Source organism: Rhea pennata, chromosome 2 (genome assembly GCF_028389875.1).
Source record: "Rhea pennata isolate bPtePen1 chromosome 2, bPtePen1.pri, whole genome shotgun sequence".
NCBI classification, from domain to species: Eukaryota; Metazoa; Chordata; class Aves; order Rheiformes; family Rheidae; genus Rhea; species Rhea pennata.
Genome location: NC_084664.1, coordinates 109,422,382 through 109,444,920, shown reverse-complemented (window position 1 = coordinate 109,444,920; position 22,539 = coordinate 109,422,382). Strand labels below are relative to the sequence as shown.

General features: G+C 39.0%; 1 protein-coding gene across 1 annotated transcript in view; it reads right to left on the bottom strand.

Annotated features, from left to right (window-relative positions):
* PIEZO2 (piezo type mechanosensitive ion channel component 2) overlaps positions 1–22,539 on the bottom strand; it is a 304,603-nt gene that overhangs the window by 34,110 nt on the left and 247,954 nt on the right. The window contains exons 29-36 of the mRNA XM_062570118.1: positions 20,976–21,065; positions 18,346–18,467; positions 17,136–17,207; positions 13,109–13,212; positions 11,459–11,557; positions 8,915–9,026; positions 4,195–4,260; positions 1,024–1,190 (exon numbers count right to left, since the gene is read on the bottom strand). Of these exons, the coding sequence (XP_062426102.1) occupies positions 1,024–1,190; positions 4,195–4,260; positions 8,915–9,026; positions 11,459–11,557; positions 13,109–13,212; positions 17,136–17,207; positions 18,346–18,467; positions 20,976–21,065 (832 nt within the window). The remainder of the gene's footprint in view (positions 1–1,023; positions 1,191–4,194; positions 4,261–8,914; positions 9,027–11,458; positions 11,558–13,108; positions 13,213–17,135; positions 17,208–18,345; positions 18,468–20,975; positions 21,066–22,539) is intronic.

The window sequence follows — 22,539 nt, the reverse complement described above, 5'->3', positions numbered from 1 at the left end:
CCATGTTTCTTTTGCTCTTTCCCTTTCTTTTTAGGCATCCACTTTCTATTGGACACTTAGGGGAAGATAATAATAACTAAACATTAATATTGAAGTGACTCTGTCTTCTTGGCTCTATGACTCATGGCCACACTGGGTACAGATTCCTTCCTGATCAGAAAAGACTATTTTCAGAATCTCCTGGGATCACGTGCAACCTGCTTATCGGGCCAACAGACACCCAAGATGGCTTGACAGTATAGCACTTTCTAAGGTAAAGGTTACTAATGAACTATTGACCTTTTCAACCTATTTATCTCTGAAAGAGTCTGATAATTTTAATAAAAAATGAAAAGAACTAAAAATAAGGCTTCATGCCAAGTTTCCAAAAGTATCTGGTTAGACAGTGACATATGGAAAAATACTTGTGAGAGTTTTATACAACTTGGAAGTATCACCTACTTGAGACACTTTTTAAGATCCAAGCATATTTCTACTTACACGGTCAACATTAATTTTTGATAAATTATTATATATAATTTAATATATTAATATATCCCTGATTAGGGGGGACGGCAGAGCTTCACTGTGAGTTGAAGAAAATACTGTCTGTACATCTTCAGCCATTTCCATGGTAAGCTGCTCTTCAAAAAGGCTGAAATATTCAGACTGAGGTGATTTTTGAGCTGCTTAAAATGCCATACCTTCTTGTCTCTACTTGAATCTACTGCATCCCCTCAAAACTGCAATTTATTGCAGGAGTCTTTCAGCTAAATCCTTATTATCAGTCTCTCAAAGAATTATTTTTTCCAATTATCTGTTTTAGCTCCAAGTAACTAATCAAGTAATTTATTATTTAAATATTCATAAATTAGCAAGCAGTAGAAAAGTCCAGACATATTTTTATAATAGGTATATGAGTGAGATTTTTAGAATTTTTTTTTCTTAGCACAGTGCCTCCAGCTGATCTCAAAAGACAATCCTTTCATTTGTTTTGCTGGGCTGGAAATGGCATTAGCAGAAGAAAAAGACCAAAGGCGTTACCTTCTTAATTTCCCTGGTCAGCATACAGCGCTCGATTCTTAGCACAGTAGAGATATCAATGTGTTCTCTTGAGATGGAATTAAGCCAAGCTGTAAAACTGTCTAGTGTTGCCAGGAAAAGGACCCAAGTGAACTTCAAAATATTAAATATCCTCTTGATGATGTTATCTAGGGGAGAAGGAAAACAAGAGAGTTAATGGATGTAAATGTCTTTCATTGTATTTCTGCTTGGAGTTAGTTTCTTTCTTCCTTTATTGTCTAATAATAATCCAGGCTGCAAGACCTTGTCATGGTGAGGAACATCTGAAGACAGCTGGAGGCCCCTTGGCTGTCTGGGTCATTTTCCTGCCTGTACATCTAGGCTTATCACCTGGAATCCCTTTTCCACCCCGTGACAACCTGATCCTGCAATCGTCAGTCATAGAAACAGTCCTTCATTCTAGAGAGACGCCGTATGCTTAGGTCTGCAAAATGAAACCCAAAGATTTGGCCATCTCCTGAGAGCTTTCAACATCCCCAGCTCCATCCCAGGGCTCTCAGCGGCTGCTCAGCCAGCGTGTGGAGCTGGCCCCTCTCTGTTCCTGTGGGTGCTTTCCGCTGCACGTGGAGCTTGCTGTTTGTGCTTGAACCTTGCTTACCTGAGGTTGAAAGTCTAACCTGCCTAAATAGCGTTTTGACCCTCATCCCATTCTCCAAACATCTAAACGTTTTGGAAACATCTAGGTGTTTCCAAAACCTCAATTTTATGAACACTGTCTTTTTTTAAATAGGCTGCACTGTGTCATCAGCCATCTCAGATCAACTAGCAAAAATCATATAAATCATTTACAAAATGCTCCCTTTCAGCGTTTTGCCGGAACAGTGCACTTTCCAATGGGTTTATACCGACAGCCATAGCTTTTTTTTGCTCAACACAGGGAATACCAGTTAATTTCTCATTTCATCAATTCCTGTAGCATTAGCAACTGCTTGTCTCACCCAGAAAGGCATCATTTTCAGCCTATATTTCTCATACTCCCAAACACACACACAGTAAAACAGTTCTTACATACTATACAATTTCTTTCCAACTATGATCCAACTGTTCCTTAGGTTCCAAATTCCAGAGCACTAGATATAAAGACCTAATTTTGGAGTAACCAGCCTAAAAGATAATAGAAAACTGCAAAAAATCTGCCATGCAGGGACAAAATGTCTGAAGCAGATACTAAGGAGCCAACCTATGTGCTAAAGCATGTTAACACTTTTAACAACCTCACTTCTTAGCTGCACCACAAGATGTCACCCAAAACTCTGCAGAGTGCATGTGTCTCTGTGTACACGTGTGTAAGAGTAACTAAGTAAAAAACCCACAGATGGTACAATCGTGTAAAATCGGCATCAAATAACAGCATCTTCTGCCTGAGCAATCTCATGGAACCAGTCCAGTATCTTTGAATATAAGAGCATTTAGTCCCCTACACTTGGCCACATTATTATTTTAATTATACTGTGCAATTTTTTTTCAGGCCTTTTCTATATCATTTAGAATTGGAGAGATTTTATGATTTAGCTACTTAAATTTTACTCATGTATACCTTAAGGTACAGGTCTTGAAGCTAAGAAAATCTTGCCATTGCAAATTAAAGGTAAAGCCGTTTCTGCTCCTAGGAGCATTCATTTCCTTTGAATACCAGATGTAACACTATAAATAGGTTTAAAGAAAATATAGTATTCATACACAGAAATATACAACATATAAATGGCCTTTTAAAAATACACACACACAAACACACACACACACACACACACACACACACACACACACTTCCTTTCAGGCATATTATTTATGCTATTGACTTTAGGAGAATGGCAGCTCTCAGGTTAAAATTATCTTCATCATCGACCACCACTGGTCTGCCATGGCTTCACCACAGTGCTTTGCCAAGCACTTCCAGTCTAATCTGAAAGGTAATTTTTTCTCTGTGTTGGAGGTGATTTAGTACACATTTTTAATGATGCTGTAGCTGTTCTGATAGCTTTGCTTTTCACTGAAACTTTTTAAAAATAATCTTTTGGGCATCGATTACATCTAAACCTCTTCAAAAAGGGAAACAAATATTTATATTTGCAAGAGACTGTTATTGTTTTAGGGTCAAATGCTGAGAAAGAACAACTGCTTCTCTGCCTGAGAGTGTGAGACAGGATTTGATCCCAGGTTAATAATGATACTAATGCTTCATAACAATTACTATCTAATTTTTCCAACTATCCTTTAAAATATATTTTACCCAGGCATGTGCATTTCAACTAAAGCAAAAAACACCTTAAAGTGACTAGTCCCAATCTAAATTGATTATAATCCTCCTTCCCTTTCCTTAACTCCTGTGCAGCATCAATCCTATTTCCCTAGTGACATGTTTCAGTAATTCATTTTAGTGTTTTAACAGAAGTGGCTACATCACAAGAAAGCAATGTATGAAAATGGCCATAAAACTCCACTAGCAATGGAGCAATAATGATGAAAATGATAATCAGTAACGATGCAACTGATTTCTTTGAAAATACTGCTCTTGTGAGAAAGTAACGACAGCTTTCACACTCTTTTAGTTCCTTCTACTCTGTGGCTCACTCAGGGATACAATTTAATTGAATCCAAATTGTGGGGCCCAATTTTAAATAGAGTAGAAAAATAGCTTTTGGAGATGAGGTCTCACTCAAGGTATGACCAAGGCTAGTTTGAGAGCCTGTTTTCTCCTTTTGCTCTGGTGATAAACAAAGTAGGGCAAGATCCTGCAAACCGCTGGCATTTCTTATGTGCAGAGCATCCTCCAGTCTGATTATGAACGAGAATGGGTAAGATTTATAAAATGTCATTTTTAGAGGAGATTGTCACCTTGTTGAAGTGGCCAGTACTGGACAAAAGCATTATCTAAATTTGCTAAAACATACTGAAAAAATGCAAAGTTTTTGTACTGATAATAACATTTCACACCAACAAAATCAATGGAGATTTTAACGCTGGCCTGAATGGATTCTGTACTGGAAGCTAAGCTAGGTATATTTTATTAGATAATGAAAATATGTATCAGGTGATCACTCTTGAGCCTGCAGGTGTTTGTGATAGTACCGCTTACCCCACCAGTCACAACCGCACTGTAACAGCAGAGTAACCTTCTTTCTCTTGGCATACCTGGTCCATCAGATTTCTTCTTGACAGGTTCCTCTTCACTGTCTTCAAAGTCCCCATCAGCAGCACCTATTGCAAAAAATGAGGGAAGCAACAAAAATTACAGCCACACAAATGCAGGCATAAATCCCAATCAAGACTGAATATACTATAGTCACTAAGCAGAAGTGATTGGTTCCTCATCTATCACCATAACAGAAAGCAGGTTTCCATTTTAAAGGACCTAAGCAATGGGACAACCCTACCAACAAAATTAGACAAAGTCCAAGAACTCCTCTCTTGTAATTTACTGTGGCATTTTCTTATCAGATACCCTGTTGAGTGAGATCATCTGCTGGTGTAAGCTGATGCAATATCTCAGTTATACTGTTTCTACCCTCAAAAACTTCACCTTCTTTCCACTAATTTGCACTAGAATTCACTTCAGCTTCTGCGAAAGGCAGTCTGTTCAAGGCTCTGATCTTCTCCTGCCTGTAACTCACTCATATAACCCTTGTGTATTGAGTGGGAATTCAAGGCTAAAGCAACTACCATGTGCTTTCATTTAGGCTTGTAACAGAAATAATGTACAGTCACAGACACACCTTAAGGACAACTAAATGACTCTCCCTCTATCTAACATCCTAAAATTACAGCTCCAGCTTCAGTGGCAGCAGTCAAATTATAGAGTTTCCCCTTTTTGAAAGGTGAACATGCCAAATAGAGGAAAAGTCTAGCTGAGTCTGCCTGAATGCCTTCCTTTCCCTCCAAATCTGTGTTAACCAGAAAAACTTCTAAATTGCTGAAATGAATTTCTTTTCTTTTTTAAAAAGGAGCAAAAAATCAAGAGCTGTGAATCACTTCTAAACTATTTTTTTTCAGAGACCTGAATGATTTTATAGTACCAGTAAAAAACCACTAACACTCGCATGTTTTCCTTTTGCTATGTATTGAATTCACTGTGAATTCAGTTGCCTCTGCATATTTGGGTACCTCATTGAGGAGGACAGCATGAAAACTGAAAAACACTTCTTGCTGTGCGGGATAGCTGAGCAAACAGTGTGTTGGATTGAGAACCGGCTGAAAGGCAGAGCTCAGATGGTTGTGCTCAGTGGTGCAGAGTGTAGTTGGAGGTCTGTAGCTAGTGGCAAGGGATGTCAAGGACAACAGGAAGGGCTTCTTCAAATACATCAGCAGCAAGAGGAGGACTAGGGAAAATGTGGGCCTGCTACTGAATGGGGCAGGGGCCCTGGTGACAAGGGATACAGAGAAGGCAGAATTACTGAATGCCTTCTTTGCTTCAGTCTTCACTGCTAAGGGCAGCCCTCAAGAATCCTGCAGCCTGGACGTGAGGGAGAAAGTCTGGAGAAAGGAAGACTTTCCTTTGGTTGAGGAGGACAGGATTAGAGATATGGGCAGGCTAGACATCCACAAATCCATGGGCCCAGATCGGATGCACCCATGGGTAGTGAGGGAGCTGGCAGATGTTGTTGCCAGGCCGCTCTCCATCATTTTTGAAAGTCATGGAGAACTGGAGAGGTGCCTGAGGACTGCAAGAAAGCCAGTGTCACTCCAGTCTTCAGGAAGGGCAAGAAGGAGGGCCCGGGCAACTACAGGCCAGTCAGCCTCACCTCCATCCCTGGAAAGGTGATGGAACAGCTCATTCTGGATGTCATCTCCAGACATATGGAGGAAAAGAAGGTGATCAGGAGTAGCCAGCATGGATTTAGCAAGGGGAAATCCTGCTTAGCCAATCTGATAGCCTTCTATGATGGAATGACTGGCTGGGTAGACGAGGGCAGAGCAGTGGACGTTGTGTACCTTGACTTCAGCAAGGCTTTTGATACTGTCTCCCAGAACATCCTCCTAGAGAAGCGCAGGAAGTGTGGGTTAGACAAGTGGACAGTGAGGTGGATTGAGAACTGGCTGAAAGGCAGAGCTCAGAGAGTTGTCATCAGTGGTGCGGAGTCTAGTTGGAGGCCTGTGGCTAGTGGCGTCCCCCAGGGCTCAGTACTGGGTCCCATCCTGTTCAACTTCTTCATCGGTGACCTGGATGAGGGGACAGAGTGCCTCCTCAGCAAGTTTGCTAATGATACCAAGCTGGGAGGAGTGGCTGATACAGCTGAGGGCTGTGCTGCCATTCAGAGAGACCTGGAAAGGCTGGAGAGCTGGGCAGAGAGGAACCTCCTGAGGTTCAACAAGGGCAAGTGCAGAGTCCTGCACCTAGGGAAAAATAACCCTAGGCAGCAGTCCAAGCTGGGAGCTGACCTTCTGGAGAGCATCTCTGCAGAGAAGGACCTGGGAGTGCTGGTGGATGACAAGCTGACCATGAGCCAGCAATGTGCCCTTGTGGCCAAGGTCAATGGTCTCCTGGGGTGCATTGGGAAGAGTGTTGCCAGCAGGTCCAGGGAGGTGATCCTGCCCCTCTACTCAGCCCTGGGGAGGCCTCATCTTGAGTACTGTGTCCAGTTCTGGGCTTTCCAGGACAACAGAGACATGGAGCTACCGGAGAGAGTCCAGCTTTGGGCTACGAAGATGATCCGAGGGCTGGAGCACCTGCCCTATGAGGAAGGGCTGCGAGAGCTGGGCCTCTTCAGCCTGGGGAAGAGAAGACTGAGGTGGGATCTTATCAACGAGTATAAGTACCTGAAGGGAGGGTGTAAAGGGGACAGGGACCAGCTCTTTTCAGTTGTCCCATGTGACAGGACAAGAGGCAATGAGCAGAAACTGAACCACAGGAAGTTCTCCCTGAACGTGAGGGGGAATTTCTTCCCTGTGAGAGTGACGGAGCACTGGACCAGGTTGCCCAGAGAGGCGGTGGAGTCTCCTTCTCTGGAGATCTTCAAGGCTTGCCTGGATGCAACCCTGTCTAACATGCTGTAGGTGACCCCGCTTGAGCAGGGAGGTTGGACTAGATGATCTCCAGAGGTCCCTTCCAACCTTACTGATTCTATGATTCTAGCGGAGTTCCCCAGGGCTCAGTAATAGGTCCAACGTTGTTCAACTTACTCATCAGTGATGTGGATGAAGGGATAGACTGCCTCCTCAGCAAGCTTGCTGACGATACCAAATTGGGTGGAGTGGTTGATACACCATAGGGCTGTGCTGCCAGTCCTTGAGGCTGGAGGACCTCGATGTGCTGGAGAGATGGGCAGAGAGGAACCTAATGAAGTGCAAAGGGAAGTGCAGAGTCCTTCACATAGGTAGGAATAACCCCATGCACCAGCACAGGCCGGGGGCTGACCTGCTGGAGTATAGCTCTGTGGAGAAGGACCTGGGAATTCTGGTGGACGAGAAGTTGACCATGAGCCAGCAACGTGCCCTTGTGGCCAAGAAGGCCAATGGTATCCTGGGGTGCATTAGGAAGAGTGTTGCCAGCAGGCTGAAGGACGTGTGATCCTGCCCTGGTGAGGCCACATCTGGTGTACTGTGGCCAGTGCTGGGCTCCCCAGTACAAGAGAGACATTGGAGAGAGTCAAGCATTGGGCTATGAAGATTAAGGGACTGGAGCATCTCTCATGAAGAGAAACTGAGAGAGCTGGGCCTGTTTAGCCTGGAGAAGAGAAGGCTGAGGGAGAATCTTATCAATGTGTATAAGTATCTGAAGGGAGGGTGTTAAGAGGTCAGGGCCAGACACTTTTCAGCGATTGCCAGCAACAGGACAAGAGGCAAAGGGCACAAAATGAAACACAGGAAGTTTTGTCTGAATACAAGGAAGAACTTCTTCACTGTGAGAGTGACGGAGCACTGGACCAGGTTGCTCAGAGAGGTTGGGGAGTCTCCTTCTCTGGAGATACTCAAAACCCACCTGGATGCAAACCTGTCTAATATGCTCTAGGTGACGCTGCTTGAGCAGGGGCTGGGACTAGATGATCTCCAGAGGTCCCTTCCACTCTCAGTCATTCTGAGATTCTGTGATTTGGTCACATTCTTCTCTACGTGCCAACTCAAACTTTTTGGGGGAAAAATACATGAAATGTGGCAAAAAGAAGTATTATGTGAATACTCCACTGAATTTTTATTACAGCTTTGCTTGAAATACAGCTCTTTAGGAACTTCCTAGTGAAACTATTTTTCAATAGAAAATACAAGTCTGTCAAATTCAAAACTTTCTCTGGGAATACAAATGAATTTATCATCAAAATAGAAACTTTCAGTAACTCTAGAAAACCAAACCCAGAGAGTATGTTACTCTTTTTTTATGAGGTGAAGGAGTGAAAGGCTAATGCTCTGGCTCTGTCTTATGTGACCAAACACCTGATGTTTATGCTCCCGTATTCTGGGGAAATGCCATAAGGTACCCACACCATTGGCTGTATGCAGTTACAGCTTTACAGGGTTATGGCTTTCTCTTGCAATTGCTCCTCTTCAGCAAATGTTTTCATACAGCTGATGTTTTCTAGTGTGTGTTGAGCCTACCTATTTGTCAAAAGCTCTGGGCATAAATCTGGCAACTCCATGGGATCACATATCTCTCTTCTCCTCTGTCTCCCCCCGAGGTGTACTGTGCAGAATGAATGCACAGAGCTGTGACCGGCTTTGTCACGGGCTGCTGAAGGGAGCAAGAGCCAAAGTAACCGCTGAAGATGAGAAAGGATCGTTTCAGCAGAAAGTCCTTTTCCGATTCCCTTTGCAGAGCTGAGAGTATTTTCTCTCTGATACTCAGCCACATTTCACTACCAGAAACAACAGGCAGCCAGCTGAACACACGTGTACACTTTTAAAAATGCAGATGTGTACCTACCATCCCCAGATCCTTTTCGCCTTCGCTTGTCGTCTTTCCCAAACCTTTTCTTCTCTTTGCGTCTCTGTCGCAGTGCAGTTTTAGGATCGGTTATCCAGGCCTGATAAACAAACTAGAAGGAACAAATTCATTTATTTCAAGATTCTTCATGTTTTGAGAGTAAGCCATTAAATAAACCACAAACAGGATTATATAGTTCGAGTAAACACATTCAGATCTGCAGGGGTAAGCAAATATTTTGAATCCCAAATCAAGCACCTCCCCTGCAGATCTGCTGAGTTTTCATATGCTATTTTTGCTAGCATAAAACCAAATGTGAAAACACTTGTGGATGAACCAAGTTTCATTAGAACCCACAAAAATTCATGCTCTGAATTTTGGGAATTAATACGCTGTTGTATATACATGCTACCTCATCTGAATCTCTCCATTTAATCTGTATTTCTACTTAATCATTTTACAGGCCAGATGCAGAGTGATGGAAACTTCAAGAGAAAGCGTTGTAATCAACTAACCAAAACATCATAAGATGTGGTAATATGCCAACGCAGGTATTTGTTTTTGTAGCTCTCTTACACTTCAGGTGGTTTTTTCCCCCTTCTCTGCAGATCTCAGTGGAACATTTACAGATTTGCTAATCTAGGCACAGCCCCAGACCTGGCAGCCAGGAACTCCTCAAATTTCATCCTGATTTTGACAGTGGCTTCCTCTGTTGCTTCAGATAAGTCATTCATGAACCATTCTGCTACTGTTTTTCATTTGTAAAATAAAGACAGTAATACTTACCTATGTCAGGGGGATCTAATGGGCCCAAATCCTCCTCATAGCACTCATTCAGATCAACAGTATATTGATCTATGTGACTACATTAAGCAAAGAACTGGTCCAAAATATTTATGAACACTACAGCAGTGAAAAGTATTATTGACACAAAGTAACTGGTTGAATAGCTCTGCTCAAGCTATGAGGGAAGGTTACAGAGAAAAGCAATAATACTTCCATATCATTTTTTCCCTTACAATATAAAACGTGAGGAACAGAACTGAAATAACCAAATTTTCTCCAAGACTATATACATATAGTTGTTCCTTTTATGCTTTTCATTCAGAAATTAAAATAATTTTTGACTGGCACTGCATTGTTTTCTATTTCTAACCAACACACTTGACAGAGACTGGGGAGAGCAGTACACAAATTCATGCATGATGGTAAAAATAAAGCACACTAATAAAACAGCTCTTTAATTCACAAGACAAACATGCACACAATGGCAGAAACACGTGTGTATCTCAGCAAAGCTGGAACTGTCCCTTACAGGAGAAAACAGTAAATTTTATTTGGCTTATTTGTGTTTTTAAAATTTGCATACATAAATTGCTTTGGAACAGCAAAAGCAATTTTTTAAAAGTCAAACTGACTTTTACTGAATTTAATAAGAACACTTTGTTCTGATTTGTGACTGTAAGTGATAGTGGAGAGGAAATTATTTTGTCAGCATTGATAAGATCTTCCAAATCTCTCAAGGTCTGTACATTTATTTATTTTTGTATGTCTGATTTGTCCAAAACAAGCACCACATGACAAAATGTGTGCCACCAGATCCAAGCACACTCTTTGCTTTTTAACAGGTGTTTGATAATGAAGGTGCTGTCAGGAAATATTACTAATTAACTGAACTAATACCATGTCTCTTACCAAAAGTTTGATACTGCCATTACCTACTACTGACCAGTCAGCTGAGACGCTGTAGACTAGCCACAGTCACAGTGTGAATGAAGACACGAGAGATAAAAGGCAGATGTGGAAGAGGGTGGAAGTTAGAAGAAGAAAGGGCATTTGATATAATACATTTAGTATAACTCTACTTATGTTAAGCTGGGGAATATTTTAAGTGCTGCCTGGCTGCTTACGTATGTATTGCTTTAGTTTTTTAACACTGGACAAATTTTAACATTCGGTACCTGTTAGGCTTTCGAGTTGGTGTGCCCAGTCTCTAATACTTACTCCTGATGAATATCATGTTACATATATGGAGCATAAAGTCATAAATACTGCTCAAAGGTAGGAAATGCTAAATTTGTTTGAGGAAAACAAAAGAAAATGTTGAAGATACACAAATCTCTCTCCGATGATGATGAAGGCCAGAGAAGTAGAGAGCTAAAAAAAAAAAGGATTTTGGAAGGGAATGTGTGTTTTACTAGGTTATTCAAATATTTTACCAGCTTTCTGAGAGTAATTTCCACAGTGTCTGTAAGATACATGCAACCTGACCACCTTGTACAACAATAGCAGAAGAAAATCAGAATTTGGGTCTGCATTTTTCTCTCTGGGGCTGCACTTAAGAGAAGATGGGCAGCACTTTTTTTGTGTCTTTGCCACTCCAGAAATATGAAATGTATTATATTTACTAACAATGAAGCTTTGCTTGTCATTATTTTTCGTATCATTCATTTAAGAGGAAAATGCAGATAAGGACAGAGGTATGCATTACACCAGGATCTATGGGATGGGTCACATACTGAGCACTTGCAAAATGGCAAATACCTTTGCTGCTCTGATTAAATACTGAAGAATAGTTTTGGGCAGTTTAATGATAGACTTTGGCAAGGCTAAAATGGCTGAAGCAAATTTCCCAATAGCTCTCTATAAAGAAGGACAAAGCAAGAGAAATTAGTAGAAAGCATGAAAATGTTAATTAAAAAGTATCTACTGCATGATTATATCTAGTTTATTAAGAAAGAATTTACATTGTATTGACTACAATACAAAAAGGGATCATGTGTGATGTCCACAATAACATTTCAGAGATGATTCTTAACTGCCTACACTATCAAATAAATACAATCTTCACATTAAAGAATACATTCTATATTATACATTATATATTCCTCCAACTGTGTATGAAACCAGAAAGAAAAATGTTCTAGAAAATCATGAGCTTCTTTTATAGCCCAAGGTGAGTTAAATGCAAAATATACACAAATTAGAGTAAATGTTAGAAAATGAATCTTGCTTTTCACATTCTATTCCATTGGGATTTGGTTTTGCCTTTTTTAAGGTGAGAAAAGAATCTTTCCATATTATTACCATTTAGTCAGTTTTATAAAGTACTGAACATTTATGAATGTAATCTAAGCATATAAACTGATAGCAAATTGTCCATTAATTAAATTCAATTAAATATTTACTCTTGTAGTTCTGTGGCGTGATACAGGAAGCTCTGCTTGAAAGCTATGGGCATAAGGAACAGAATAGCATGGAGGTAGTCGATCACTCATGCTTGAGCTACGCTTTTAGTAATGCATCAGTTCTGCAGAGATGTGAGCTTACATCTGGATGGGAATAGTCTACTGGAAAAAGTTACCTGTTTGCTTGAGGCATTAAAGTGAAAGACCTCAAAAATGTCTCTGGTGCTTTTGAAAATCTTTCAACAACTAAAACTTTAATCTTATAAAAAGTAAAGCAATCCTATATACAAGGGTATGGAATGAATTAACTAAGTGAATGAATGAACTATCTAGGAAAGCACTAATTTCATGCACCTTTTAACCTAACATTATCCTCTTATTTCATCCAGGTCCGTTACTTAAAAATGCAAACATATTAATCAACATTAACCTGAAACAGAAATGAAAGAAAGTAATGTGGTCTCCTTCTGTAATATTAACGCTAAGCTCTTTATAATCCATTGATACATTCCTCTGATGCACCAGGATCAGTAGTAAAAATAAAAAATTTTTAAGTATGTATTCTTTTCCATGAGAAGTCAGGGATCATTTCTTCATGGACTGGTAGCATCTACTCAGAACCAGAAAACCATCCAAGCAATCTATTGTAATGGCAAAGGCAAGACAACTTCTTCATTCATCTTTTTTTTTTTTTTTTTTTTTTTTTTTTTTTTTTTGCAGCACAGGAATATAGAGCTCAGATTCTGAGCTTTATTTTTAGATTTTTGTATTTTTCAGGCTCAAATGAGTGAAGATATGATTTTACTGTAGTTCTTGAAATGCAGAGGTTTGGCAATGCCTAAAGTAGGCAAACTTGCATTTTAAATTTGCAATAAATTTCATTTCCAACACATGTCAGGTCTACTTCAGATGTACTGGCTGTTTTAACATATCAGTCTGTGAGATGATGCGAGAAGCCTAAATTTTGTTTCAAATGTCAGCTGCCCAGCAAATTAGTATAAAGTACCTGAAATGCAGATTTTTTCCGAGGCTCCTCCTCTTCTTTTTTTTCCTCTTCTTCTTCCTCTTCACTATCCGTCTCAAACAAATAATAATCTCCACTTCTGACCACTAAGTGAAACAAAATATTTTCTTATTTTTCCTAAAAGTTCTATTCTGAATTGCCCCAAGTCCTATGAATAGTCAGCCAGTCATTCAAGAATTCATAATCAGAAGAGATGAAAACAGAGAAGAAAGAGAAATGAATAGGTATCAGGCAACTTATTTGATGTTAGTCTGTGTGAAACTCTGGGCATGAATGAGAGTTATACAAAAATGTACTTAGGAAAATATCACTATGAGAAGAAAATGGAATGGCAAAATGTAAAGAAAAAGCTTGAAGTATATCAAGTTACTAAGTTAAATATTTTAGGAAAAAAGGCAATTAGATCTAAATGAATTGAGAATTGATGGTTATTTGAGCAAGTAAAAAAAGCCCAGCAGGTAAGTAAACAAATTTTTGTAAACATTACCACTGGACAAAAAATACAGAACTGCTCTTTAAATGCTAAGGTATTCTTTAAACTGCTCAATGGGATGGTATTATTAATTGCTTTCTCCAAACTTTTAAGCTTTGATGAAGTAATGGAAAACCTTGGTTTGTTTAAAACAAATCACCTGGATACTATTAACATGATCATAAATGAGTTTCAATTTTTTGCCCATGGATTCAGAAAGAATCTGAAACCTTGATAAAAAAAGATGCACAGTGAATAAGCTAGGCCTTATATCCTTGAACAGAACCAATGTTTTTATTTCTCAAACAGTAACAGGCCTATATGAATGAACAAGGGAAACAAAAGAAATTAAAAAGATAATGAGCAAGAGGAAAATCAAAATCGTAGCGTAACATTCAGCAGTGAAGACTGGTAAATAATTTTTCACACTAAAGCTGAAATATAAAGGAATGGTTACTTAGATGAAATGTCACACAATCTGGTTATATGGAGCAATACATGTTTATATAAAAGGTACATTTAACCCTCATTATAGGTTTCTAGAAAATTAACAGTAGCTTTAATTCTATTCAATCATACCTTGAATTCTATACAGATCCCTTGTACCTAGGTGGCCACAAATAACTACAGTAGAAACCTCAGGGCCATTCCACTACGTAATTTGCCAGAACTCTATTAGGTCATAACTTCAGTGTCTAAAATTCCCTCACAGAGAATATCATGTGCATAGAAATATATGACTTTCAACATCAATGAAACCCCTACAGAGGAACCCCTACAGAGTCTACTTCAGCAGTCCTAATTGCCAAATAGAGGTAAAAAAAAAAAAAAAAAAAAAAAAAAAAAAAAAATTGGAACTTTTCAGATCAGCAAGTTAATTATTTGATGTAGGCCTTTCTAAGAATGTCTGTTTAAAATATATTAGAGAGATGCATGTATTTTAAGAGCCAATAGTCTGCAGTACTCTTTCAGAAAAAAATATGTCATCATGACCTATGGAAATGGTCCACACAAAAGATCAGCAGGATGAGGTCTGACATCTAGGGGAATCACACATTTAAAGTCCCAGAGTAGCCTCCAGTCAGACTTGGAGCCTCTGAGTCAGAAGAAAATGATCACCCTCCAAATTTTTTAGGTTAAAGTATATCCAAGGGAACCTTCTAATGTAGCAATTACACTTCTTTTACAACAGCATTTCAACTCAAAAGGGAGGTATGATTGAATAGCAATAATGCACTCTTGTATACATCAATATGGAATAAGAAGTGTGTTAGTAACCTACAGGGATTATTACAGAGACGATACTTTACTAGTAAAATAATTCATGGCCAGACTGGATTCAGGGGTCCCCTTTCCTACTGCAAAAAGGGACTTCCTCTTACTGAGAAAAGGGACTTGCAGGCTTTCATTATGGTATGAGATGGAGGAAGCAGGAGGGTCCTGCAGAAGTCATTTTAATATCATCATCTCCTTGTGCCCAGAACAAAAGCACTCCCCAGAACCACTGCAAGTTCTGTCTTTACCACTCCATCAAACACAACTCTTGTGCCCTGGGAGAAGCCGAGGACCTCTGAGCAGGTGGGCCCTAACTCCTGCTGATCTTTGTGAGGCTCCGTATCTAATCCACAAGCACAGGAGGAATTGTATCTCCCTGCATGGAGAGTCAATGAGGAAACCCTCCTGCATGTTTCCCATCAGTTCTACTCAGTTTCTAAATTAACGACTATGTTTTACTTCCCATAATATACAAAATGAGGCATGTTTCTGTAGAATAGCTTAAAACTAGTGGTAAAAAATATGACATTAATAATCTAAATTAACAAATATCACAACTGGCATAAAACTCAGAATTTCAGTAACCCAGCTCCTCAACAGCATATATACAACCCCAAACACAAACTCATTTACAAAAGAAGCAGCAGCCATCTGTGGCAGAATGCTACAGAGTTACAGCAGAGTGTTTCAAAAGCAAAGACCTTCCACGGGGAATATCACTCTATTTCCAGTCTGAGAGCCTGCAAACACCTACTGTAACTGTCATGTTTCAGTGAATGTGGAAATAAGCCACATGGCAGGCAATCACTGTTTGCAGGATCAGGGTCTATGATGTTTCCCACAAGGCTCTGCATTATTGCCACAAATAATGCCAAGAATGCTCACTGTTTAAATACCAAAATGCAAGTTGCCTCCTAAGAAGATTACATAATGAGGGTGAAATGAGTGAGAGCCAAAGTCAATGTCTCTCTGAGCAGTTCTTCATACTACAAAACCAGTGGTGAATAAACAAAGAGACCATATCCCATTCCTTCAAAGTCACTGTAGCTTGAAATTCTACAGTAAAATCTCAGATTACACTTTTGATCTGTTTTGTCATTGTTTTCTTATGAAACTATGTGACAAGAAGCTTGTTTTCAGAAGCTTGTTTTGAAAAAGGATAGGTCTCTCAAAAGTGGCAATATGTCATTTAGAAAAATAAAAATAGAGGCACAGTTTACTTGTGACTTGATAGAATTAAGCATATGATATTCTGTTAAATACTGTTGGCAAATATATACCCTGGAGTTACAAATAGATACACATAGATAAATAAAGGAGCAGGTAGATTTGTGTAAGTATCACAGAGAGTAACTCTTGCTATACTAAATGACCAGCCAAAATACAGGTATTCATATTCCATGATCACCACTATGATCAGTAGTATATACTTGAATATTTATACTATTTCCAGTAGCTCTTGAACAGTTCACAACTGATTTCCTTGATCAAAGATGCTGTACAGAGACATTAGCTTTGAGATTAGGTGACAGTCTGCTCAGCTTTTGGTTTTACCCAATCTGCAAAGTAGAGAAGAACTCTATTCTATACCTGGACTGGGTTACAGATTAATTACAACATCATAATGCAATAATGAGATGAATAATAATTTCTTGTGCACAAGTCTGAATACATGTTTACTGTGAGATAAACACAAAAAATGGAAATAACAGAATAACTGGCATCAACAGCATGTTATAATGTGATCAGAGATACTCAGCTGAGCACTGCACAGCCTAGTCCTGGGAATAGTCCTGCTGCCTTACTGTGGTACTCAGATTTCTACAGCTGACTATAGAATGACTGATGAACTGTAAAAAAAGATATATGATGTGTGTACATGAAAAAGAAATTATGACTAATGTTTGAATGTATTGGCAAACCTTTGCCTTCACATTTTTAAGTATATTTATTGTACTGGGTAGTTGAGACTTCCGAGGCCAAGACAGATTCTTTTTGGCATTTTTTTTATCTGATTTGATATCTTTGTAAGAATGTCTAAAGTACCATGAGCTATGCTTCCAACACATACAAATTCAAAATATGGTTAAACACTCCTTGAAGATTTGGAAACTGAAATCACTTCTGGAAGCAAACAAGCCTTCTATCAAGTCACAATCATAAAATCAGGCATAAAACAAACAGGTCATGGGGATGCCTTCATTCTGGTCAAGGATATAAGGGTTAAATCCACATATTTGTAAGATGATTGAGAAAACCTACTGGAAGCATGATCAACCCAAGGCCGCCACCACAGCTTTTTTTTGCCCTTGGCTTTCTCTTTGTCTGCTTCTCCTAAAATAAAATATGTCCAAATATTAATTTTACAAAATGAGAAACATATTTCTTACACTGCTTAATCATTTTTCATTTCTCTCAAAAAAGCACATCAGATGTTAGCTCTACTAAATACACTTAATACAAAAATCATTCAGAAGCATGACCACAAAGCACAAATGCTCTAATTTGTCCAGCAGTTAAAACAGGATTCTAGTCTAAAACAATGAAAAAGTTCAGATTTGCGTTTTAAAACACACAGTCATATTTGACTGTAATTTCCAGAAAAAATACTTTGAAAATAGACAAATTCTGAGTGTTATAAGAAACAATGTTCATTATCCATCTATGCATTACAAAGTAACCAATATTTGTGGATTTTTTTCCATTTGAATAAGGAAAAAGAACCCAAAGTAATTCATGGAATTCTATTTATGTATCATTCAACATTTTAAAATAGATACTATAAACTGGATTTGGAAATAACTTTAATCAATGGCAAATGGAAATTAAAAAATCTGAATTCAGTTACTTGCTTTTTAGTTCTCTGAAAGACAAGGAATATCATACTGGACAGGAACACACTGGTCATCATACTCAGTCTCCACATGACACATATATCTACCTCCCATCCTATCTACTCTCCCTAAAAATCACCCTACATTTTAGGCTCCTGAAATTTAAATACAGTAAGTTTTGTTCTCTTAGCCAGTGCTGGAAATGTGGCACAAGTTAAGTATTATTTTATTTGTTCCCATGTTTTAAACAACATTAACAAGTGTACAAATATTTCAGTGACTGAAGAAAAAACCTCACGACATTCAAAAATGTTGCTGGAAAAAAATAAATGCTACCTATTTGTAATATTGTAGTTTATAAGTAAAAAGTGTTCAAAACAAACACCTACTGCTACTGAGCTTCACCAACAACCCAAAGTCATCCAAAGTACCTTCAAAGCAAACCATCTTCCCCCAAACGTCCTGCAGTAGAAAACCCTGTAATATTTTTGGCTGACTCAAACTCTAATCTGATATTCAGCTAGCAACTTTGCCACATGATGCCATTTTGGAAGTTTCTCACTTGTCCCACTGCTAGACTTACTAGAGCTGACTTGCAAATTCCAGCACATTTATGGTATGACACCAGCTAACAGTACCTTCATCATCTTCCTCAGAAACCTTCTGAAAGTCTTGCCCTTCTGATGACTCCTGGTTCATGCTCAGCATTCTCTCTTTGCCCTTTCTGTATTTTTGCTGCCTGGCTTTGATGCGATCCATTCTAGCAAAAAAATAATCATATTAGTTTGGAGTCTTCATTCTTTTTGACCCTGAAACTCTGAACTCTGAAAAACAGCTGTTAAACACACACACACACACACGCACACACACAAGCATTTTTAAAGGAAATAACCATTCCATGTTGGCATTAATCTTGTCCTTAAAACTAAGGAGCTAAATGGCTCTGAAAGGACGAGCCTAGAGGGTCACTCATGAGGGTCACCTTACCAGCTCCTCCTAAACTATCTTATTGTTTTAAGGAATAAAGAATTGCAGTCTGGAGCTATGACAGAGTGTGGCTGGCCCTTCACTTCTTGTGCTACATCTTTACCTCTTAAGCATGCATGTGACCCACAAATCTGGAACTGCGGATGACTGAAATTACTTCAATTTGTGTCCAGATGTAGCCAACCTTCAATTCTCTTTCTCACAAGCCTGCAAACAGTTGGCACAGTCTGATCTTTTAAGACTTCTAAGATTTCATATTTTGTAAAACAGTAACAAGAAAATTGAAAGGCACAGTAATAAATTATTTGAATACAACTGGGTTGGAGGCAAACGAATCACTAATTTTAAAATTGCACTGAAATACTTTTATTAGTCTGATCATTTTTTAGGGAAGGAAAACACCTTTTCTCTGAGGCAGTCACTTTTATTGTAGTTCAATGGGTGATTAGTTTTCTCTCCCTATTATTTCTTTCCCTGTTCTTTCTTTCTCCATTCATTCAACTCCATTCATCAGACTGCTGAAGTTTCTCCATGTCAGTCCAGACAGCTTGGCTGTGCTGACACTTCACTTCATCCTAACCAGCCTAAACTAACACATAATACTGACTGAAATAAAACAAGCAGCCATTAACTTTCCTACTCTTGAAATCAGACATACTGCAAGGCTAAACCAAACAATTTAACAGAAAATAGACTAGCTCTGTTTTTGTCGTAAGCAGTATCACCCCTTTGATCTCAAACCTCGTAGAATGAACAGAAAAAATAATTCCCAGGACAGGCACTTCTTGTCATTTAGGGTAAGAATGATTCAAACACAGAGTAGCACCAGCAACACCACCACCACGTGGAAACCCCACAGCCCAAAGAGTAGCACCAGCCCAAAGCATCCTGTGCAAAGCCCCAGGCAGGTTAGCAGATGCTTCAGATGCTTCTTCCGATACGCAGGCACAGAGGAGCTGTTGGGAGTGTGCTTTGACTTTGGTGAGGAAGCAGTCATGACTTTTTGTGCACGCTGATGGAGGGGCTTTGTAAGCTTTCTGCAGTTATGGAAGAAGCAGGGAGCGGGGTTGCTTACTGGCTGTTCAAAGAAAAAGGCTCTCCAGGCCAGTTAAACTGAAGAACTGTTTTTCAGTGAAGGTAAAAAATGTATATAGCTTGCATCGAAACACTAGGGAGAAACCACAAACTAAGCAAAAGCAAAAGGAACAGGCACGCAGCAAGTTTTACCAGGAATACAGACAAACACAACAAAATCCTAATAAAGGAGAAGTCAATGAGAATATTGTCAACCACGATGGGCCGCGATGTTACTCAAGTTCCTTAGTCCCTAGTGATTTTAAGCTATTTAGCTGACTCTTAATTACAACCTCCCTAACTAGCCCCCTTGCTGTTCAGATTTCTGTTTTTAACACAATTCCTGTGTCTTAGGGTCCCATTTTCTAGCGACCTACGCTTGTAATATCAAGTGGGGTTGGCTTAAAATGGCACTCTGTTATTAACAGTCTGCATACCCTTTTCATGAGTTTCACAGGGGGATTTGTATTTGACTGTCCTTTTCCCTACTTTTCTGAGAGATAGAGAAAGACAAAGTGAGAGAATAGGAAGGTAATTATTGGAAAGAAAGACAGAGAAAAGATACTTTTTCCAGTTCCTTTTCATCATATGTGGCAAAATAGGATAACCAAAACCATAATATGAGCTGGACCTCCAACAGAAAACAAAACAAAGCACAGATACCACAGATTATCTCTTAAAGAGAAGGATTAAGTGTTACATTGGTAGGATACTAAAGTGCAAAAGAATTAAAGGATGATCTTGTTAACTTGCCATCATTAGATTTCAAAAGTTTGAAGGAGTCTTCAGAATGAGCAGCGATGTTCACACCTTCTGTTTTTATTAATATAAAATATCTGTATCTGTTACAATCTCGGGCTCACTACAGAGTAGGTGAGTCAGTACGTACCATTCTGGTGTTTGATGTTAACCTCAAGTCTTTGGTCCTAGACATGTAATTTTGTTTTTAAATGAAAGCTTAGATTCTACAACACACTTTGTGAAAAGATGGCCCTAAAACTACATAATAATGGGACATCTCAGATCTATGAATTCCCAGAGCTGAATTTTTGTAATCATCAAATAATACTTCAAAAGTCAAATCAGCATTTTTATAAAAGAAGGTGCTAGATAAATATCAACAGTCATTGAAATATATGTTCATATACATACATACAAACACACACACATACATACATATATATATACGTATATATAAATCACATACTGTCTCTTTAGTTGATCCATTGATTTCTTTTCCTCTTCAATTCTTGCCTTTACAGCCTTGACAATCGTAGCCTGGAAAAGCTCAGCACCCCTACAGCAACAATGCAGACATAAGGGAGGAAAACAGGAAAGGAAATATTAAATGTTTCTAAGTTTCTTTTATGCCAGCTAGTCACATACAACTGCTCCTTCTGTACACTACTTCATCTGCATCAAATAGGACTATTCCAAGACTGAAAGAAATAATCAATGAATCTAGAATAATAATTTGTGAATTGTAATCATTTCACTTTGAGATTTGTGATCCCTATTCAGCCTTCTAGTTCCTCTAGTTGCTACTTGGTGATTTGAGTTTCCAGACCTCGGGAACTCAGAACATTGATGGCTCAAGGCTGAGTCAGGACTTCTTGCACACATCCAAGATTTTAGCTTTACAGGCATTTCAGCATGGTAACATTCTCATCCCCTCCCCCCTACCCCCATCCCAGCCCCCTGGCAGTTGTGAGCAAAGTTGAACTTTATCCAAGCTATGATAAGCTTCAGTCTCACCATTTGCACACTACAGTGCTCTCTACCTGATGACACAAATCATCGAGAAAGTCTGTCTGCCAACAGAATTTACCAACTCCTTTTCACTAAAATGTAACTGACTCAGTGATCTGGATGTCCAGATCACATCTGGGTCATTTCTTCATTATTCATTCATTAACAGTCTCTCTCAAAGAAGTAGAATAGATTTGAAGCCCTTCTTTTGTCAGAAATTTAAATGAACATTTACAGGTTTCAGAAGTTTACTTTTCATTAATTTTTCAACACCTTTTCTGTGAAATTAGTGATACTTCCATGTAATATCCAGGATAACTGGAATTACATTTTTCAAAGGAACATGATCAAGACTAGCCATCACTTCTGTCCCAAAGTATGGTAGTTAAGAATGGCATATTCTCTTCAGCAACCTGATGGCTCCTAAATTCCTGTGAACTGAACTCTTGGAAACTGACCCCAGAGCCTCATCACTATTGTTCATATCACAATTTAGTCTTGTTTGGGTAAGGGTATTCCTGTGAACTGAACTCTTGGAAACTGACCCCAGAGCCTCATCACTATTGTTCATATCACAATTTAGTCTTGTTTGGGTAAGGGTTTAAGTTTAGATTTTAGCAAATCAAGCAACCAGCAAAAAAAATTCAGTTTTATCACTATATAATTCCATGTAATGCCTTGGTACTTCCCAGTCATTAATATGTTTATCTTTACAAAGGCCAGTATGTCTCCATTTTTGCTGCTGGAGAACCGAAGCCTGGGTAGGTTCAGCAGCTTACCCAAAGACACAAAGCTTGAAGTAGGAAACAGCCCAGTGCCAGTTACGTTAGTCTAGTCGTTCCTCCTGGGTACAAACTTTCCAATATAGGAAACACTTTGATAGCCATGATTTCCATTTGGGCTATTTTCACTGTGAACATACCATAATAGTGAGCCTTAAGAGATACAAAAATGCAGCACCCAGCAGTCTTGGGCAGAAGCAGCGAAATGCACCCAGGAGCAGAAACACTGAGAGAGGCAAT